We start from the raw sequence: 19553 nt of genomic DNA on the forward strand, positions 1-19553 counted from the left end.
CCTTGTTAATTGAGTTAGGGTTGTGCAGTCATCACCACAATTTTGTAGAATTTTCATCACCCCATATAGAGATCCCAAATTATCATTCACGCATCATTTCCCCTCAGGATCCTACAGTCCCCTGGCAAATACAAAACCGTTTTCTGTCTCTGGTTGTGCTCACTCTGGACATTTTCTGTAGATGAAATCATACAATACGTGGGCTTCTGTGTCTGGCTTCTGTGAGATAGCACCAACGGTCATTCATGTTATAGCACGTATTAATGCTTCTTTCCTTTATATTGCTAAATGATAGTCTACTAGGTGGATATACCACATTTTATTTATCCTTTCATAGTCAGTCAGCATTTGGGTTGTTTCCAGTTTTTGGTTATTGCTATAAATATTTGTATTCAAATTTTTGTGGACATATTTTCATTTGTTTCATTTTTGTTTTTGTATGTCTATCAAATACAGGAGTTGAATGTTCGAAAAGTTACATTATCTACAGATAAAAACAAGTATGGCATTCGCCTAAGGGCAGAGCCAGATCACATGGTCCTGGGGAAGCGTCTGAAAGGAGCTTTCAAGATGGTAATGACATCCATCAAACAGCTGAGCAATGAGGAGCTGGAGCGGTTCCAGGAAAATGGTGGGCATCTGTTTCATGGGGGGGCACCATTTGTGTCCTCAACTTGATGGATATCTCGTACTTAGCCTCCTCTTTGATTTCTACTGTTACAGCCTTCCCTTAAATTAGAACTTTTTTTTTTCTGTTCATAAAAATATTTATGAATAATTCTGCTAATTTATTAAAAATGACCCATAACCCATCACCCACCCCTTTAATGTAGATTGAAATTCTGATTTAGTTCACTGTTAAAATTCTGATTTAGTTCATCCTACATACATATGTAGTCATATAATTATAGCTTTACAAAATGGAAATCACCCTATAATTTATTTCACATTTTTCATTTTTTTATATTTACATTATTTGGTTTTCATTTACCTTTTTATTTTGCATTTTCACTTTACATTATAAACATTTCTGTGTTTTGTCAGTCTTTAAAATGCCATTTCAACAAGTGTTGCAGAAATTTTCCTTCCTGTGGATACCTGGTTTTTTTTTAACCAGTCTTTTTGTTGTTGGTGCTTTCAGTGTTTCCATTCTTTTAACAGCATAACTAATATTTCAGTGAATGTTTTCACATGTAGATGTTTTGTGGAATTGATTCATTCTAGCTAGGTTTAGGGGCTTCCCTCATGGCTCAGTTGTTAAAGAATCCGCCTGCAGTGCAGGGGACCCCAGTTCCATTCCTGGTTCGGGAAGATCCACTGGAGAAGGGATAGGCTACCCATTCCAGCATTCTTGGGCTTCCCTTGTGGCTCAGCTGGTAAAGAATCGGCCTGCAGTACGGGAGACCTGGGTTCGATCCCTGGGTTGGAAAAATCCCCTGGAGAAGGAAAAGGCTACCCACTCCAGTATTCTGGCCTAGAGAATTCCATGGATTATACAGTCGGGGTCGCAAGAGTCGGACACAACCGAGTGGCTTTCACTCTCACCTTCAGCTAGGTTTCTACTTGAAATCATTGAGTCAGATGGGTAAATTGTAAGTTACCATTAAATTCTATAAGTGCTAATATGGGCCTGGAAAAATCTACCCTAATGAGAGAGCAAAACCCCTCAGATTCACCAGCCAGTGGTATAGAGTGTTAACCCCTGTCAGATGCTGCTCGTAGAGAAAAAGATGACTTGAGTTGCCAGAATGAAGACCAGAAGATATTCAAAGAAGAAAGTTATGTTTTAATTTTAATTCAAAATTTTAATTTTTAAATACTTAAGTATTTTTAATGAAAGGGGTTTAACATTGAGGTTTGGAGCTTCTTCCAAAACTGTGTCAGAACTTAGAATGTTTCTCTAAAATATTTACACATTTTGTTCTCAATTGAGCAAGAGTGGAGTCATTCATTCAGCAAATATTTTTTAAAGCCCTTCTGTTTTGTTGACACTGAGAACATAGAGTTGAATAAGACAGACATTTGTCCTTACCCTCATGGTGCTGGTAGATGCTAAAGATGTATGGATATAATCATATTTTTGATAAGTGTGCTGAAGGAAATCTTTAGGAAGCTGTTCCAGGTGCCCAGGAGTTCTGACCTCTGCCATGATTAGAATCATATATGGTCTAATTACAGCTATTTGACTTCCTGCAGCAATCCTAGGTTACAAGGTGTTTGATTGTTTGGGTTCCCTCTGAAATTGAAAATCATAAGCATGGAAGTGTCATGAAGAAAGATTTAAGGATTCATAACTCAGATGAGTAGTTATGGAAATTGGGGGAAGTATCCATAAGATTCCCCAAATTTTTAGATATACAAAACATTAGAGACTAGCAACTAAAAGTTGAATCAGCACTAATTCAGCTTGATTTGTTAAATTAACAAAATCTTTGATCAGCCTTCAGGTCATAAATCTCAAGTTGTTTCACCAATTAGCCAAAATATTAAAAAATTCCTGAAATAAGCTTTATTTGAAACTGAAAGCCTGTAGTTTTTAAACTGTAATTTCTGAGTGAACTGTTCCGTATTGATGGAAAGCAGTTTTTAGAATACAGTGACATAAAGTGAAAATGACAGCCCATTGCTCAAAGACCCAGAGGATTGTTTTGTGAATTTCTATAGTAAATGGTATGGGAAATGGGAATTGCCGTCCTCAGCTGTTTAGAGGTTCTGCCTACCATGAATAGGTATGATGCTCAGACCTTCACATTGTCTGCCTCTCTTCACCCTGACTGTACCTGGATAGGCAGATAGAAGAACACCAGGGTTTTACCACCTTTGAGTGGAAGGCCTAAGTCTAGTTTGACTCTAAAGACTGCTTTCTTCATTATAGCTTGCTGCTTATGTTTATGATCGGGACTCATTTGTTGCCTCTGGCACATGTTTTTGGCTCTAGGAGCTTATATACAGCAGTAGATATTGGTGATTTAAATGGCCTTAAGATGGCATGGTGTAATCTAAGGAAAGTTTATCTCATCCTTGACTACAACAGTGACATGAGTCAGAAAGACATAATCTCATAAAGACTGTAGCTTGATGGTTTGAAGTTTTTATTAGAGTGGCACAGTATATTGGTACTGAGGAGTGGGTTACTGATTGAGTAACAGTGACAGTTGCTTTTCCAATAGGGACCATTGTTGTGGAAGGCCATGAATTGCATGAAGAAGATATACGTCTCATATACACCTTTGATCAGGCAACAGGTGGAACAACACAATTTGAAGCACACTCGGATGCCCAGGTATTTTTCTAGTCCCTAGAACATATACCATAAAATACGATCAGAGGAAAAAAATACTCACCTATGCTCCTCCTGACAGTATTGGCAGCTTGTCTCAGTGTAAAATAGCTTTTATTTTAGATTGGCCTTATTAAACTTCCCTATTACAGCTTCTTGACATATACATTTCTTTAATGGATATATAAATAGATATTTTGTGACTTTATGCATGCCAATAAGTGCCAGGTCATACAAAAATGTGGAAGATGTAATCCTACCCTTCAAGGAAAGGGTCAGTCATGGAGATAGAAAAGTTAAGTCTGTTCTTATTATTCTACTTGGTAAGTTATCTGGTAGAAATAAGTACAGGGAAGGGCTGAGTCTGGGGTAGAAGTGGGAGTGGTTAGAGAGCATCCCTTGAAGAGGATGCACAGACAGTTAAGGATTCTGGGATCTGGGTTTTTTTGTTGTGATGGATCACAGCATCTCTCTTCACTTTTGACCACTTCTCACTTCTCACTCTTCACTTCTCCAGACAGATAGATTTTAAGATCTCTAATGTGAGAGTAAGGGACCTGCTGGAGTTCCTCTGTGCTTAATATTCCACATATGGTGGATGATGGAGAATACCTTGTGTGAGTTTAGTCAGCCTTTACATGAGGTCTTTTTTTTTTTGGCCGCACTGTGCAGCTTATGGGATCTTAATTCCTCAACGAAGGATTGAACCTGGGCCCCCAGCAGTGAAAGCACTGAGCTCTAACCACTGAACTGCTGGGGAATTGCCATACACAGAGTCTTAAATATGATGTAGACAGAACTCCACGAGGGCAGACAATGTAAGGAGCTAAAGGTGAGAAAACTACAAAAGAAGGAATTGGGGCCAGGGAAGAAGGTTTTTAACCAGCAAGAAGATGTAATCTTTTCTGATCACAGCCAAATACGAGAGGCCTGAAGAGCTTGTCTGTACTTAAGGAAATGTCTTGTGATGCTTCTGAGTTTCTTAATGTAATTTGTGTATTGTGGGCCATGGTTACCCTGCCGTGACTTATCCGTTTTCAGTTTACCTCCTATGCGTCTTCATAAAATGGAGCAAGTTTGTTATCTTTGAGTGTCCTCAAAAATGTAAATGGGGATGGTGCCTAATTCATATATATATATTCCCCTCTATAGTAGAAGTGATACTGTCATTATTACCACATCATCATTGACAACCTTTATGACAGAGAAGATGAAATAGTGGATAAAGTTGACAGGAAGGTGGCAATTTTAAAAAGTATTGTGGCCCATTATAGAAATTGTATCTTGAATTGCACAAACAAACCAGTGGATAGAATAGGTCATGGTTAAAGAAAACAACAGAGATGGCTGCTTTGAGGTCTTCAGTTCACTTGTTTGTAATGAATCTATTATGAAAAGTTACGCTGCTGTAATAGCTTCATGATTGGTGATTTTATTAGCAGAGTTGATATTACTTATTAGACAGAAAGCAGAGTTACATGTTGTTGTTATTGTTGCTCAGTTGCTAAGTCATGTCTGATTGTTTGCAACCCATGAACTGCAGCATACCTGCTTTCCCTGTCCTTCACTGTCTCCCGAAATTTGACCAAAGTCATCTCCATTGAGTCAATGATGCCATCCAATCATCTCATCCTCTGTTGCCGATTTCTCCTCCTGCCCTCAATCTTTCCCAGATTCAGGATCTTTTCCAATGAGTAGGCTCTTTGTCAGGTGGCCAAATTACTAGAGCTTCAGCATCAGTACATTCAGTGAGTATTCAGGGTTGATTTCCTTTTGGATTGACTGGTTTGATCTCCTTGCTGTCCAAAGGACTCTCAAGAGTCTTCTCCAGCACCACAATTCAAAAGCATCAATTCTTTGGCACTCAGCCTTCTTTATGATCCAGCTCTCACATCCGTATGTGACTGCTAGAAAAACCATAGTTTTGAGTATACAGAACTTTGTCAGTCAAGTAATGTCTCTACTTTTTAATATGCTCTCTTGGTTTGTCATAGCTTTTCTTCCAAAGAGCAAGTGTCTCTTAATTTTGTGGCTGCTGTCACCGTGCACAGTGATTTTGGAGCTCAAAAAAATAAAATCTGCCACTCTTTCCACTTTTTCCTCATCTGTTTGCCAGGAAGTGATGGGACTAGATGCCATGATCTTTGTTTTTTGAATGTTGAGTTTTAAGCCAGCTTTTCACCCTCTTTCTCCATCATTAAGAGGTTCTTTACTTCCTGTTCTTCAGCCTTTACAGTGATGTCATCTGAGGTTGTTGCTATTTCTCCCGGCTATCTTGATTCCAGCTTGTGAGTCATCTGGCCCAGCATTTCACATGATGTACTCTGCATATAAGTTAAATAAGCAGTTTGACCATATATAGCCTTGACATATTCCTTTCCCAATTTGGAACCAATCCACTGTTCCATGTCCTGTTCTAACTGCTACTTTTTGACCTGCATATAGGTTTTTCAGGAGGCAGCTAAGATGGTCTGGTAGTCCCATCTATTTAAGATTTCTCACAGTTTGTTGTGATTAAACACAGTCAAAGGATTTAGCATAGTTAATGAAACATAAGTAGATGGTTTCCTGGAATTCCCTTGCTTTCCTTATGATCCAGCATATGTCAACAATTTGATCTCTTGCTTCCTCGGCCTTCTCTAAATCCAGGCTGTACATCTGAAATTTCTCGGTTCACATACTGTGGAAGCCTGTCTTGCAGGATTTTGAGTATTACCTTGCTAGAAGAGTTGGACACGACTGAGCGACTTCACTTTTCACTTTCATGCACTGGAGAAGGAAATGGCAACCCACTCCAGTGTTCTCGCCTGGAGAATCCCAGGGACAGGGGAGCCGGTGGGCTGCCGTCTATGGGGTCACACAGAATCGGACACGACTGAAGCGACTTAGCAGCAGCAGCAGCAGCAGCATGTGAAATGAGCACAATTGTATAGTAGTTTGAACATTCTTTGGCATTGCCCTTCTTTGGTATTAGAATGAAAACCAACCTTTTCCAGTCTTGTGGCCACTGCTGAGTTTTCCAAATTTGCTGCCATATTAAGTGCAGCACTTTCACAGCATCATCTTTTAGGATTTGAAATAGCTCAACTGGAATTCCATCACCTCCACTAGCTTTGTTCGTAATGATGCTTCCTAAGACCCACTTGACTTCACACTCCAGGATTTCTGGCTGTAGGTGAGTGATCATACCAGGTGATTGATTATCCAGGTCATTAATATCTTTTTTCTATAGTTCTTCTGTGTATTCTTGCCACTTCTTAATCTCTTCTGTTTCAGTTAGGTCCTTACCATTTCTGTCCTTTATTGTACCCAGCTTTGCATGAAATGTTCCCTTGATACTTAATTTTTTGGAGTTCTCTATAGTCTTTCCCATTCTATTATTTTCCTCTGTTTCATGGTATTGTTCATTTTTAAAGGCTTTCTTATCTCCATGCTATTCTTTGGAATTCTGCATTCAGTTGGGTATGTCTTTCTCTTTCTACTTTGCCTTTTGCTTCTCTTTTTCTCAGCTATTTGTAAGTCCTCCTCAGACAACCACTTGCCTTCTTGCATATCTTTTCCTTGGGGATGGTTTTGGTTACCACCTCCTGTACAGTGTTACAAACCTTCATCCATAGTACATGAGGCACTCTGTCTACCAGATCTAGTCCCTTCAATCTGTTTGCCACTGCCACTGTATAATCATAAGGGATTTGATTAAGTCATACCTGAATGGTCTTGTGGTTTTTCCTACTTTCTTCAATTTAAGTCTGAATTTGGCAATAAGGAGCTCATGATCTGAGCCACAGTTTACTTCAGGGCTTGTTTTTGCTAACTGTAAAGAATTTCTCCATCCTTGGCAACAAAGAATATGATTAATCTGATTTCAGTGTTGACCATTTGTTGATATCCATGTGTAGAGTTGTCTCTTGTGTTGTTGGAAGAGGGTATTTGCTATGACCAGTGTGTTCTCTTGACAAAATTCTGTTAGCCTTTGCCCTCCTTCATTTTTTACTCTAAGGCCTAACTTGCCTGTTACTCCAGGTATCTCTTGACTTCCTACTTTTGCTTTCTGGCCCCCTGTGATGAAAAGGACCTCTTTTTTTGGTGTTTGTTCTAGAGGTTTTATAGGTCTTCATAGAAGCGGTCAACTTCAGCTTCTTTGACAGTAGTGGTAGGGCATAGACTTGGATTACTGTAATGTTGAGTGATTTACCTTAGAAGGGAACCAAGATCATTCTGTTGTTTTTGAGATTGCACCCAAGTAGTACATTTTGGACTCTAATTGACCATGAGGGCTACTCCATTTCTTCCAAGGGATTCTTGCCCACAGTATAGATATAATGATCATCTGAATTAAATTCTCCCATTCCCATCCATTTTACTTCCCCAGTTCCTAATATGTCAGTGTTCACTTTTGCCATCTACTGTTTTACCAAGTCCAGTTTACCTTGACCTATGGACCAAACTCTCCAGATTCCTCTTTACAGCATCAGACTTTATTTTTACCATCAGACACATTCACAACTAAGCATTGTTTCTGCTTTGGCACAGCCTCTTCATTCTTTGTAGAGCTATTTCTCTCTTCTTCCCCATTAGTATATTGGACACCTACTGACCTGGGGGGCTTATCTTCCGGTGTTACATCTTTTTGCCTTTTCATACTGTCCATGGGGTTCTCAAGGCAAGAATACTGAAATGGTTTAAGTTGGTCTCAGGACATCTCCTGTGAGCAACACCCTTCAGAAAAAAAATGAAAAGTTGCATATTTTCCTCCAGATGAGAAAATAACTGCTTACAACAGAGGACTCAAATTATAAAGAGACTAATTTTATGTCTTTGGCTCAGTTTTGTGATTGAATGGTGCTGCATTATAGACTTCTAAGAATTTAAACACCATTTTGCTGAGTTTGAAAGAACTGTTTTTTCTATATTTGATTGTCATGGTGTACACTGTTCATTCCTACAGGTTTTGGTTCTTTTAGATGTCACCCCTGACCAGTCAATGGTGGATGAAGGAATGGCTCGGGAAGTCATCAATCGTATCCAGAAACTTCGCAAAAAGGTCAGTTTGTGAGATTGAAGATAAGCTACTGTTTAGAGTTTTGTTTTGGTTTTTGTTTTGCTTGCTGGGAAAGAGAGGAGACACAGGTAATATAAACCACAGTAGTTTATTACTGATTGTCACTGATCTATGATCCATTCAGATTATACTTCTTAGGCCTCTTTTCCCTCTCCTTGTTCGCTCCCAAGCTAATTGTGACTCTTGTTTCTCTGAGCGGAAGCTTCTGTTGACATGTGCTCCTTGTCTTCCTTTTTCAGTTCCTTAGGGCGTCCACAAAACCATCTTCTGGATAGATAGTCCTCCTGACTGGCACATATGGTTATCAGAGATGACAGCAAATACCTCTGAAGAAGAGTAGAGGTGCACTCAGTGTGGAAGGGTTCTTAGCTCAGGGGAGAGAGAGATTGTTGGATCTGGATGGAATGAGGTGGTTCTTCCTCATTCAAGAAGCTGAGAGCCAGAGCAAGTGCACGAACCCATTGCCTTTCCTTACTGGGTGAGAGAGCCAGAGAGCTTCCATCTCAGGGAGGGCCCCCCACATGTTGTCCTCATCTGGTCAGGTTTTTGAAACTGAGTTCAGGGTCTGAGGAAGCCACTCCAGCAGATAATGGTATGCTTATGAACTATGTCTCAAGTAAAAGCTTTGTGAATTCTTGCTTTTTTTTCAGAGAATTTGTCAGGATATCGTACCCTTCCATAATGATTCAGTGTGGGATCATCAGCTCTATTTAACAGTGTTTTATGTTTTAATTGACAAGTGTGCTTCCCTTTTAAATTTTCTTCATGTGCTTTCAGTGCAGTCTGGTTCCAACTGATGAAATAACAGTTTATTATAAAGCAACTTCTGAGGGAAAGTATCTGAATAATGTTATTGAAAGTCACACAGACTTCATATTTGCCACCATAAAGTCTCCTTTGAAACCATATCCAGTTCCTATATCAGATGAAATACTTATTCAAGAAAAAATGCAGGTACGTTCTGAATTCTGTTGAGCTAGTAAGTGATTTAGGGTTAAGCTTTTGTAGTCATATATTGATGTTCTCTCCCCTGGTAGCAATTAGTATAGTACTTAGTCTTGAAGTATTGCTCTGGAGAATAGTGAATAGGATTGGAAGGTGAGGTCTAAAAGAGAAGAAAGAAAATTAGAGCTGTTCTCTTGGAAAAGGTAACCAGGACATACATAAGAATTGTTAGATGACTTTATGATGCTGTCTTATCTAAAACCATAAAAATTAGTATTATATAAATAGCAATTGACTTGAAAAGCAGTTTACTTTTATGGTAGTAAGTTATACATTCATTTCTTGTTGATACATTTTAGATATAACTGTGAAAATCTGACCAAGATATGAAAGAGATTGGCCAGTAATTCAGAAATATGTCTGAAAGAAAAAAAATCTTTTCTATATCAGTTAGTCATTTATTCAGTCATAGGTTCCTGGTATTGATCCTGTTTTGTATGGGACAAATGGAACAGACAAGCAGGCCCTGAATGTGACTGTCTTTTCAATGGGAAAGAACAAGATAAAAGTGGGGGAAAATGTAGCTCTTGGCTGTTTTAGTAGTTAGATTAAATATGCTCTCAGAATTGTGTAGAGCTCTTATTCTTGCTGAATAGTTGCTATCTTAGTTGGTGACACTGTGATCAGATGCTATAGTTAACCCAGTCACATTTTCTCATATGCTTAGTTAAAAGGGTCTGACCTGGAAATTACACTCACCAAAGGATCTTCCACGCCTGGCCCTGCTTGTGCATATGTCAATCTTAACATTTGTACAAATGGCAGTGAGCAAGGTAAGAGTAAATGAATTCCATAGTTTGTATCTTACTTTTTAGTTAAACCTACGAATGTTTCTAAGGCTATTATAATTGGTAAAATTGAGTAACTTTTTCAAATTGTCATGTAATGAATCCACAAAAGTAAATGATTGAACTTCCACTTCCAGGAAGATGAAGTAGACATACTTTTCCCTGTTCTTCCTACAAAGTACAGCTAAACACCCTAGACATGATACATAAAAGCAAGCATAAGAAGACTTAATGGTGGAGGGAGGAAGGCAGACCAACTAAGGATCTTGGGATCAAGTAAGAAGATGGAGAATTCCCTGGTTTTTCTTTTTGCTTCATGCATCCCAGACTCGAAGCTGAAGAAGCTGGCAACCATGAAAGACCAACGGGCATGAATATAAACACAACAAAATGTTCACAGGTGACACTAGTGGTAAAGAACCCTGTGGACAATGCAGAAAACATAAGAGATGCAGGTTCGATCCCTGAGTCAGAAAGATCCCCTAGAGGAGGGCGTGGCAACCCATTCCAGTTCTTGCCTAGAGAATCCCATGGACAGAAGAGCCTCCCTGGTACAGTCCATGAGGTCACAAAGAGTCAGACATGACTGAAACGACTAAGCACACACACACACACAGAAAATCATGCTCTCTCTTCAGGGGCGACCAGGAGAGTGCCACCTCGCAAGACAAGAAAACTTCTAGGCCATAACTGCTGTGCTCCAACCAATTAAATAGAATACACTAGGCTCCAGGACCACGCACTCCTTATTGCAAAATTCAGACTTAAATTGAAGGAAGGAAAACCACTAAACCACTCGGGTATGACCTAAATTAAATCCCTTATGATTATACAGTGAAAGTGACAGGTAGATTCAAGGGATTAGATCTGTTAGAGTGCCTGAAGAACTGTGGACAGAGGATAATAACGTTGTACAGTAGGTGCTGATCAAAGCTATCCCCAAGAAAAAGAAATGCAAAGAGGCAAAATCCTTTTCTGAGGAGGCCTTACAAATAGCTGAGAAGAGAAGTGAAAGGCAAAGGAGAAAAGGAAAGATATACCCAACTGAATGCCAAAATCCAAAGAATAACAAGGAGAAATAAGAAAGCCTTCTTAAGTGAACAGATACCAATGGAATATTTCATGCAAAAGTGGACATGATAAAGGACAGAAACAGTATGGACCTAACAATGCAGAAGATATTAAGAAGAGATGGCAAGAATACACAGAAGAACTGTACAAAACATGTCTTAATGACCCAGATAACCACAACAGTGTGATCACTCACCTAGAGCCAGACATCCTGGAGTGTGAAGTCAAGTGGGCCTTAGGAAACATTACTACAAACAAAGCTAGTGAGATGATGGAATTCCAACTGAGCTGTTTGAAATCCAAAAAGATGATGCTATTATAATGCTGCACTCAATAGGCCAGCAAAAGTGATTTAATTGACTAGTCTTTTCATTATGTGGTACCAGGCAGTTAGACATCCATATGCAAAAATTGTCCTAGACCTTATCCAGAGAGTAAATTAAAAGGGAGTACAGACATAAGTATAATACTATGAAACATTTAGGAGAAAATAAAAATTTTCAGGATTCAGGATTAGGCAAAGAGTTTTTAAGACTTAGTCTAATTCATAAAAAGAAAAACTGGGAAGTCGAACTTCTTCAGAATTTTAAATCCTGCTTTGTGAAAGATCCTGTGAAAATGATTTAAAAAAAAAAGTTGCAGACTAGTAGAAGATCTTTGCAAACCACATATACAACAAAGGATGTAGGTATGTAGAATATATAAAGAACTCCCAAAACTCAGCAGTTTTTTAAACTTTAATTAGAAAATGGGAAGACATGAATAGACATTGACCAAAGAAAATATATAGATGATGTTCCCGTTGACTTTTCATTCAAATTTAACTTTTTTTTTTCCAGTTTCACTTATATTTGTGGCTTTTTAGGTGGAGTATTACTTCTGGAAAATCCAAAAGGAGATAATAGGTTGGACCTTGTAAAACTGAAGAATGTTGTTACTAGCATTTTTGGTGTAAAAAATACAGAGCTGGCTATCTTCCATGGTGAAACAGGTATGTGGGAAGTCAAAGGTATTCACCTGTGTCCTTTGACATGAGGTGAATCAGTGAAGATCTTAATTTGGTAACAGTTATTGTACATAACCTTTGCCTTTTTCCTAACTCTGAGTCAGGGCTAGCCTCTACAGTAGTTCTGCCTGCCGTATCTCTTTGTGCCTCCTTTGTGTGATATGGCTGATAGAACACTGAACTTAATAGGAAATGAAGATTCTAATCCTGCTGTCTTTCCTGTTAGCCATGTGATTTATTCTAGGCTTCAGAGACTTCCCTTTTGAGTTTTAACTTTATTAAACATAGTATCTGCATCTTAAGTCCAAATTCTCAAGAAGACAAGCCTACATAAATTTGTGAAGAATTATAAGTACATTTCTTCCTACCGTCATGCATTTAACTGTGATACTACACCCCACCATCTCTACCCAAAAAAAGATATGTTGAAGTCCTCTTATTTACCCTCAGTGCACTCAAGTGTGACCTTTGAAAAATAGGTTCATTGCATATGTATTAGAATTAGTTAACATAATACTGAAGTAAAGGTGGGCACTACCCCAGTATGTGTCCTTGTAAGAAAAGGGCCATGTGAAGACAGAGAGAAGGCTGTGTGGTGACAGAGGCAGCAGCTGGAATTGGGCAAACCTGCAAGCCAAGAAACCCCGAAGATTGCTGGGAACCTCTAGAAGTTAGGGAGAGAAAAGAGAATTCCTTTACAGGCTTCAGAGGGAGCATGGCCTTACTGACAGATTTTGAGCGTGTCACCTTCAGGAAACTGAGACGATACATTTTTGTTGTTTTAAGCTGTCTTGCTTACCTCACCCTCCACCACTCCCCTCCTTGGTTTGTGATTTCTACAGCAGTCATGGGAAACTAATACACTCAATTAACAAATTTGAATGTTCATTTTGTGAAATGTCTAAATAGCTTAAAAGAAGAAATCCAAGTGGCCAATAAAGAAAACACTGCTCTACCTCAATAGTAGAAACCACAATGAGGTACTGCTACATGCAACTAGATTGGCAAAAAGCGAGAATAATTTCATAATATCAGGTGTTGTCAGGGATATTATGTAATAGGAACTGTCATTTACTATTGGGTTATAAATTGATGGAAGCAACATGAAAACCATTTGCTGTTGTATCATTTAAGGGCTGAGTAAGGGACACAAACTTGATATGGGAAAAACTTGGAAAATTAAGGTCTGAAAGATGTTTCATTGGAGGATCTGGGAAAAAAATCTCTGACCCAGATCCACCAAGGGAAGCTGGTAAATCAGTCAGTGGACAGCTTGGATCTCTGTCTCAAGTCGTTGTAGAATAAGAAAGAAAAAGACTGGAACACATCTGTCTAGCCACATCTAACACTGACAGTCAGTGGACTTGCAGAAGAGCTTTGCCAGAGAGTTGCTCTTGTACCTGGCTCAAAAGTTAGGAGGTTACAGGAAAGGTTAGTGTGGGCTGCTCGCTGTCCCCTCTGACCCAGCAAGTGGCAGCCTGTGAAAGCCGAGGAGTGCCTGGGCCCCACATTGACCTTTAGGAACATAGTAACTATAACTAATCTTCTACCTTAAGCAGTGTTTAGCATGGCTGTGCTCAGTTGTGTCCAGTTCCTTGTGTCCAATTCCCCTTTCCTTCTCCAGGGATCTTCCCAACCCAGGGATTGAACCCACGTCTCTTGCATCTCCTGGGCAGGCGGCTTCTTTACCATTGAAACAATATTTAATTGTATATAAATGAAATTATACTATGTCTGTTCTGTGTATCTTGCTATAGTTGACTATATTCATTAGTCAGTTTACCTTCTAACCATAATCTTTTTGACATAAGATTTCTTTTCATGGTAAGTTTATATAGGAAGAAATTTTAAAAGGAACCTATACTATGGGGCTTCCCAGGTGGCACAGTGATAAATCCACCTACCAGTGCAGGAGACAAAAGAATCTCGGGTTTAATCCCTGGATTGGAAAGATCCCCTGGAGTAGGAAATAGCAGCCACTCCCGTATTCTTGCCTGGAAAAGTCCATGGACAGAGGAGCCTGGCGGGCTACACTCCATGGGGTCACAAAGAGACCCAACTGAGCGACTGGGCCCGTGCATAGTGTGGAGGAAAAATACTAAAGGGGGAAATTAATTTGCTTTATTTATAAGTTATGAATATTATGCTATTTTGCAACATTAAGATTTCCTACTATGTGCATGTCATTAATGTCTAATTTTATAGAAAAGGCAGTGTTCTTTAATAAACATAAATTAAGTGGAAAGTATCACTGTAAAGGTTCATAATAGTTTAATAATTAAGTAAGAAAAAGTGAATGACTTCAGCTCTGAACTCCCTAAAAGTTTTTTTTTGTTACTTTTGCTGTTATTTTTAGAATTAAAAAACCAAACCAACTTACTGAGTCTTAGTGGAAAAACACTGTGTGTGACTGCAGGATCAGCGCTGTCTGTGACTGACAGTCCTAGTACTCTTCTCTGTCAGTATATCAACCTACAGCTCTTGAATGCAGATCCACAAGGTGCGTACCTCCTCCAGTTGTGAACACTCACCGGGCAGGTAATGGAATGCTAGGTGTTAAGCTTCCTTTAATGTTCACTCTTTCGGATTTATATGGATTTTTCAAGTCAGTTTCAACTTAGTAATTTAAAATGTAGACTCCCACATTTCTTTGGGGGACACTCATGGCTTGTTTCTTTGGTGTGTTTATGTAGAACACCCATCCATCTAACATGGTTAGGAAATAAGATAAATTGGTTAGGTAAAAATTACAGCTAAATGAAGCTGAATTGTTTAAATGCAAAACCATTGTAATTTTTAATTTTCCCCCCTTTTCTCTTGAAATATGTTCTGAGAACTGTTTTAAGTATCCGCATATAATCAGCAGACAAGATTGGTACTTGTTTTTCCTTGATATTCTAAGATCCTCATTGTGCACATTTATTGCTGTCTTTGCGTGCTTCATTTGACTGTTTACTGAATATCTCTTCCCTAAACTCCTGGGCTCTTATACTAATTTTTTTTTCTTCCCTTTCTCCTTTCCCCCAGTGGAATATTTAAGATTGTTTCTATTTCTACAATTAATTCCACTCTTGTACCCACTTCTGGCTTTCAAGCCTGTTGCTCTGCCCAGTAGAGCTATCTGGTCACCACCTCCAGTAGGGATCCACCAGCAAGAGGGTGAACTCTCAGGATTTAAATCTTTTTTTATTTTTCTGTAGAGTGTTTAATGGGAACAGTAGGCACTCTTCTGCTTGAAAATCCACTTGGACAGAATGGGCTCACCCACCAAGGTCTTCTGTATGAAGCGGCCAAGATGTTTGGCCTTCGGAGCAGGAAGCTAAAGCTGTTTCTGAATGAGACTCAAACAGAAGGTGAGGAGATTTTAGAACATGCTAATCTTTTTCATTTTTGTTTTTATTTTCTTGAAAATAGATTTTGATGCCATCAATCATTTGTAGATTATATGTGTAAGAGATAATGCTGTTGTTTTCTTTTACTTTTTTGCTGTCTCCAGAAATCTGCCATATTGTAAATGTTAGTAATAATTTAAAGGATGATTACTTTTTGCTTTGGAAATAATCTAAAAATATATAATGGTATATTATTAAAAATATACGCTTCTAGGTAAGTTAGCTTGTTTGCTAATCCCCAAATTGTCCTCTTCCCTGAGAATTGAAATGATCACTGTATCTTAAAATAACAGCTTGAAGGAAACATGACTGACTTTATGTGCCTCCTCCTTTACAACTTATAAAGCATGCCTTTTCTCAGTGAGCTGCATAAAAATGTGAAGAGTTAGGCCATTAGTTGACATTCTCCATTCCATAATTGAGAAGACAGAGAGTCAGGATAAGACACAGGCTAGTGTCTCTAAAGATAGGTTTTCTCTTACTCCCACTTAGATCATCTGCTTCTGTGATTTCAGCTTCTGTGGCTGTTCTGGTAATTTCTCTGTTGACTTTTTAGCCCTCCCGTTGTGTTCTGTTCTATAATCCCGTTTCACATGGGTGTTCATTTTAATGCTGATGCTACTGGAATCATTTCCTCAAGTAGCTTCCCGTAATGGGATCTGTTTTTTTCTGATTAATAGCCATCCTTCTTGTCATCCCAAAAACCTTTTGTCATTTCATCCTTTTATTTTTACAGCCTTATAGCATGGGGTTTATTGGAGTTTCTAAATCAAGATTTGCGTCTCCCAGCTCTGGTGGAAAGTTACTAGACATTGTCTTTCCCCAAATAGTCATATCTTTGATTCTTCTGAAGTTTGAATATGCTGTTCTTGAGTATAAGTTTTTTGGTATAATGCATTCTTCATTTCTGTTACAGTGTTTTGATTTCTAACATTTCCTTTTAATTCTTTCTTAGAATTCCCATCTTTGTGCTTACATACCCATCTGTTCTTCAACGTTGTCCACCCTTTCTGTTAGCATCTTTAACATTAATCCTAGTTATTTGCAATTCCCAATCTGATATTTTCAAAATCTCTGCCACATCTGAGTCTCGTGGTGATGGCTTGCTTCATCTCTTCCTACTGTGTTCCCTCTTAGAATAATGTGATATTTGGTTGACAGCAGTACATGATGTTTTGGGGAGAAGGAGCTGAGGTAAGGTAAGGCCTTCATTGTAAAGTTTTATGTTTATCTTCTAGGAATTAGGCTATAATTGTTTATTGTTGCTGTAGGCTCCAGAGGCTCCAATTTCCTTCTGTTGTTTTATGGTTTCCCTAGAGATTCCTTTTTAAATATGGTCAGAGCTTTGCGCATCCTTTCAGCTGTAATACGCTATTATACAGGAACCCTTATGATGTTGTAGTAGAGTATGTGGGGAGAAGTGTTCTATAATTTTAAAGTTAGTTTTCAGTCTTCAGTGAGTCTATGCCTCTGAGCTGTGACCTTCACAAGTGTTTACTCAGCTTTTTAGTTTTTCCTCTTTAGGTGAGAAAGGAAGGCTGAAGGGGTCTACAGATGGGTATTTCTCTTTCTCCAGGTCAGTTAGGCTCTGGTTAAAAAGAAAAATAATAGTTACTGATAAGGAAGAAGCTCTCACATTTTACTGGGAAATTTTTTCTCGGAGCCTTGTACCTTTTTTATCTTCATTTCCTCCATTGTTGTCACCTTTTGTGTTTAGTTTATTTTTTGTATTGTACTATTTTCGCACTTCCTTTTGTGTTTTTTTTCTGTTAAGATGCTAGTGTTTACCATGGGGGTTACAACTAACATCTTAAATTTGTAACAATCTAGTTTGAATTGATGCCAGTTTGACTTTTATAACATACAAAAACTCTGCTTCTGTACAGCTCTGTCCCCATTTGTATTCTTGTCAGGATTTATATCTTTGTAATTATGTGTCCCCAAACATAAATTCTTAATTGTGTTTTATGTATTTACTTTTAAACCATGTAGGAAACAAAAAGGGGGGTTGAAAATTAAAAGCAGCAGCAATATGACTTTGATTCACTGTCTGGCACCCTTTCATTTCAACCTGAACGATCCATGTAGAGTTTCTTTGTGGTCAGAGCTGGTAGTAATGATTTCCTCCCTCAATTTTTGTTTACTTGGAAATGTCTTAATTGTTCCTTAATTTTTGAAGAAAAAATTAAGAAGAAAAACTCTGTTTTGTTAAATGGAGAATTCTTTGTTGATAGCTTTTTCTTTTAGCGCTTTAAATATGTTACTCCTTTGCCTTGTTGTTCCCATGGTTTCAGATTAGAAATTAATCTTTTAATCTTATTGAAGATCCCCGGGACTTCCCTGGTGGCTCAGACGGTAAAAGCGTCTGCCTAAAATGTGGGAGACCCAGGTTCGATCCCTGGGTCGGGAAGATCCCCTGGAGAAGGAAATGGCAGCCCACTCCAGTACTCTTGCCTGGAAAATTCCATGGACAGAGGAGCTTGGTGGGCTACAGTCCATGGAGTCGCAAAGAGTTGGACACGACTGAGTGACATCACTTGGAAAGGAGTCCAAGTATGTAACTTCAGATCATCTCTCCCAAAGGAGTCATGGACAGTGTTACCTCCTCCTAGCCCCAGAGCATGACAGTAGTATGTACAGTGTATTACCAACCAGAGAAGCTCACCTGAGCCTTAGTGTCCAGAGTTTATATTAAGACTTCATTACATAGGTATAATTGCTCATATGATTGTTTTTTCTGGTGTGGCCAGCTCCACTCTGAGTCATATCATTGTCATCTCATTAGCATAAACTACCAGGTGTGTTCAGAATATATAACAAAAGATACTCCTGTCATTCAGGAAAAAGTACCCCCCCAGCAGCAGAGATAGAGTTTAGGTTTCCCTTAAGGTAAGGCCGAATATCTTGCTATCCAGGCAGTTAACTTTTTTTTTAATGTTCATCCAAAATAGATAGAAAAATTATTTCCTTAAAACTTCTTCTTTCCATTCTAGAAATTACAGAAGAAATCCCTATGAAGACTTTGAACACGAAGACTGTGTATGTTTCCGTGTTACCAACTACAGCAGACTTCTAAATTTCAATTATCTGTGGTTCAGTCAACGTTTCCCTGGCGTATACCTGTTCTTCCCCCTCCACTGAAACAGACACATGGGCACAGACATATTGAAGATGTTTCGTTCAGATGCATGTATAATATACTGGTTTTTACCTAAAATCAAAATGGAATTGATCAGGTGACTTGAGACTTCACAGTAGTATTCACACTTAACCTTAATCACCTATGCAGTTATGTTGAGGGAAAGTTGGTGTTACCTCAGCTCTAAAAAGTAGGCTACTATACTTGAAATTTTAAGTATAGAATATAGAAGTAGTTTAAATGGTATAGTGTGTGTGTCCACACACACACACACTCATATATTTATATATAGTTCTGTGGCCTTTTAAAACTTGTTTGAAATCTCTTAAAGGAATGGACAGTGTTATATATTTCTTGCTACCTGGATTTTCCTGGGTAATTTAATGGAATATTTAAAGTTTCAGTAAATCAGAACAATAAACTTTCTCTCAGATGATAAATATGTTAGAAGTAATTCATTCTTCCATCTTTAAAGAACTCAAAACTTAATAGTCACTTCCATATTAAGACTCTAGACTAAATATCTTTGTTTCTTTTCATTGAAAGAAATTTATTTATTTATTTATTTTTTTAAAATATAGCTTCTAAATCTAGCAAGAAATCTTTCTGAATTCTCCCTATAATGGCCAGTTGATGTGCTTCTTGCTCTTACAAAAAAGCTTACATCCACGGGACTTCTCACATTGTTTTTTGTTTTTTTTTTCATTGTTGTTGTTGTTTATTTATTTATTTATTTTTTAAATTTTAAAATCTTTAATTCTTACATGCGTTCCCAAACATGACCCCCCTCCCATCTCCCTCCCCATAACA

At 38.3% G+C, this 19553-nt stretch overlaps 1 protein-coding gene across 2 annotated transcripts in view; it reads left to right on the forward strand.

Moving 5' to 3' along the window:
* IARS1 (isoleucyl-tRNA synthetase 1) overlaps positions 1-19183 on the forward strand; it is a 77470-nt gene extending 58287 nt beyond the window's left edge. Inside the window, exons 26-34 of one of the 2 annotated variants that reach the window (XM_012116190.3) lie at positions 457-631; positions 3171-3283; positions 8229-8324; positions 9120-9296; positions 10015-10120; positions 12072-12197; positions 14569-14712; positions 15413-15565; positions 18598-19183. In XM_012116190.3, coding sequence (XP_011971580.1) covers positions 457-631; positions 3171-3283; positions 8229-8324; positions 9120-9296; positions 10015-10120; positions 12072-12197; positions 14569-14712; positions 15413-15565; positions 18598-18680 — 1173 coding nt within the window. In that variant the 3' untranslated portion in view covers positions 18681-19183. Of the gene's footprint in view, positions 1-456; positions 632-3170; positions 3284-8228; positions 8325-9119; positions 9297-10014; positions 10121-12045; positions 12198-14568; positions 14713-15412; positions 15566-18597 lie in introns of those variants that run through there. The other variant, XM_060409044.1, reaches the window with a different exon arrangement.
* The last annotated feature ends 370 nt before the right edge of the window (positions 19184-19553 follow it).

Source organism: Ovis aries, chromosome 2 (genome assembly GCF_016772045.2).
Source record: "Ovis aries strain OAR_USU_Benz2616 breed Rambouillet chromosome 2, ARS-UI_Ramb_v3.0, whole genome shotgun sequence".
Lineage (NCBI taxonomy): Eukaryota > Metazoa > Chordata > Mammalia > Artiodactyla > Bovidae > Ovis > Ovis aries.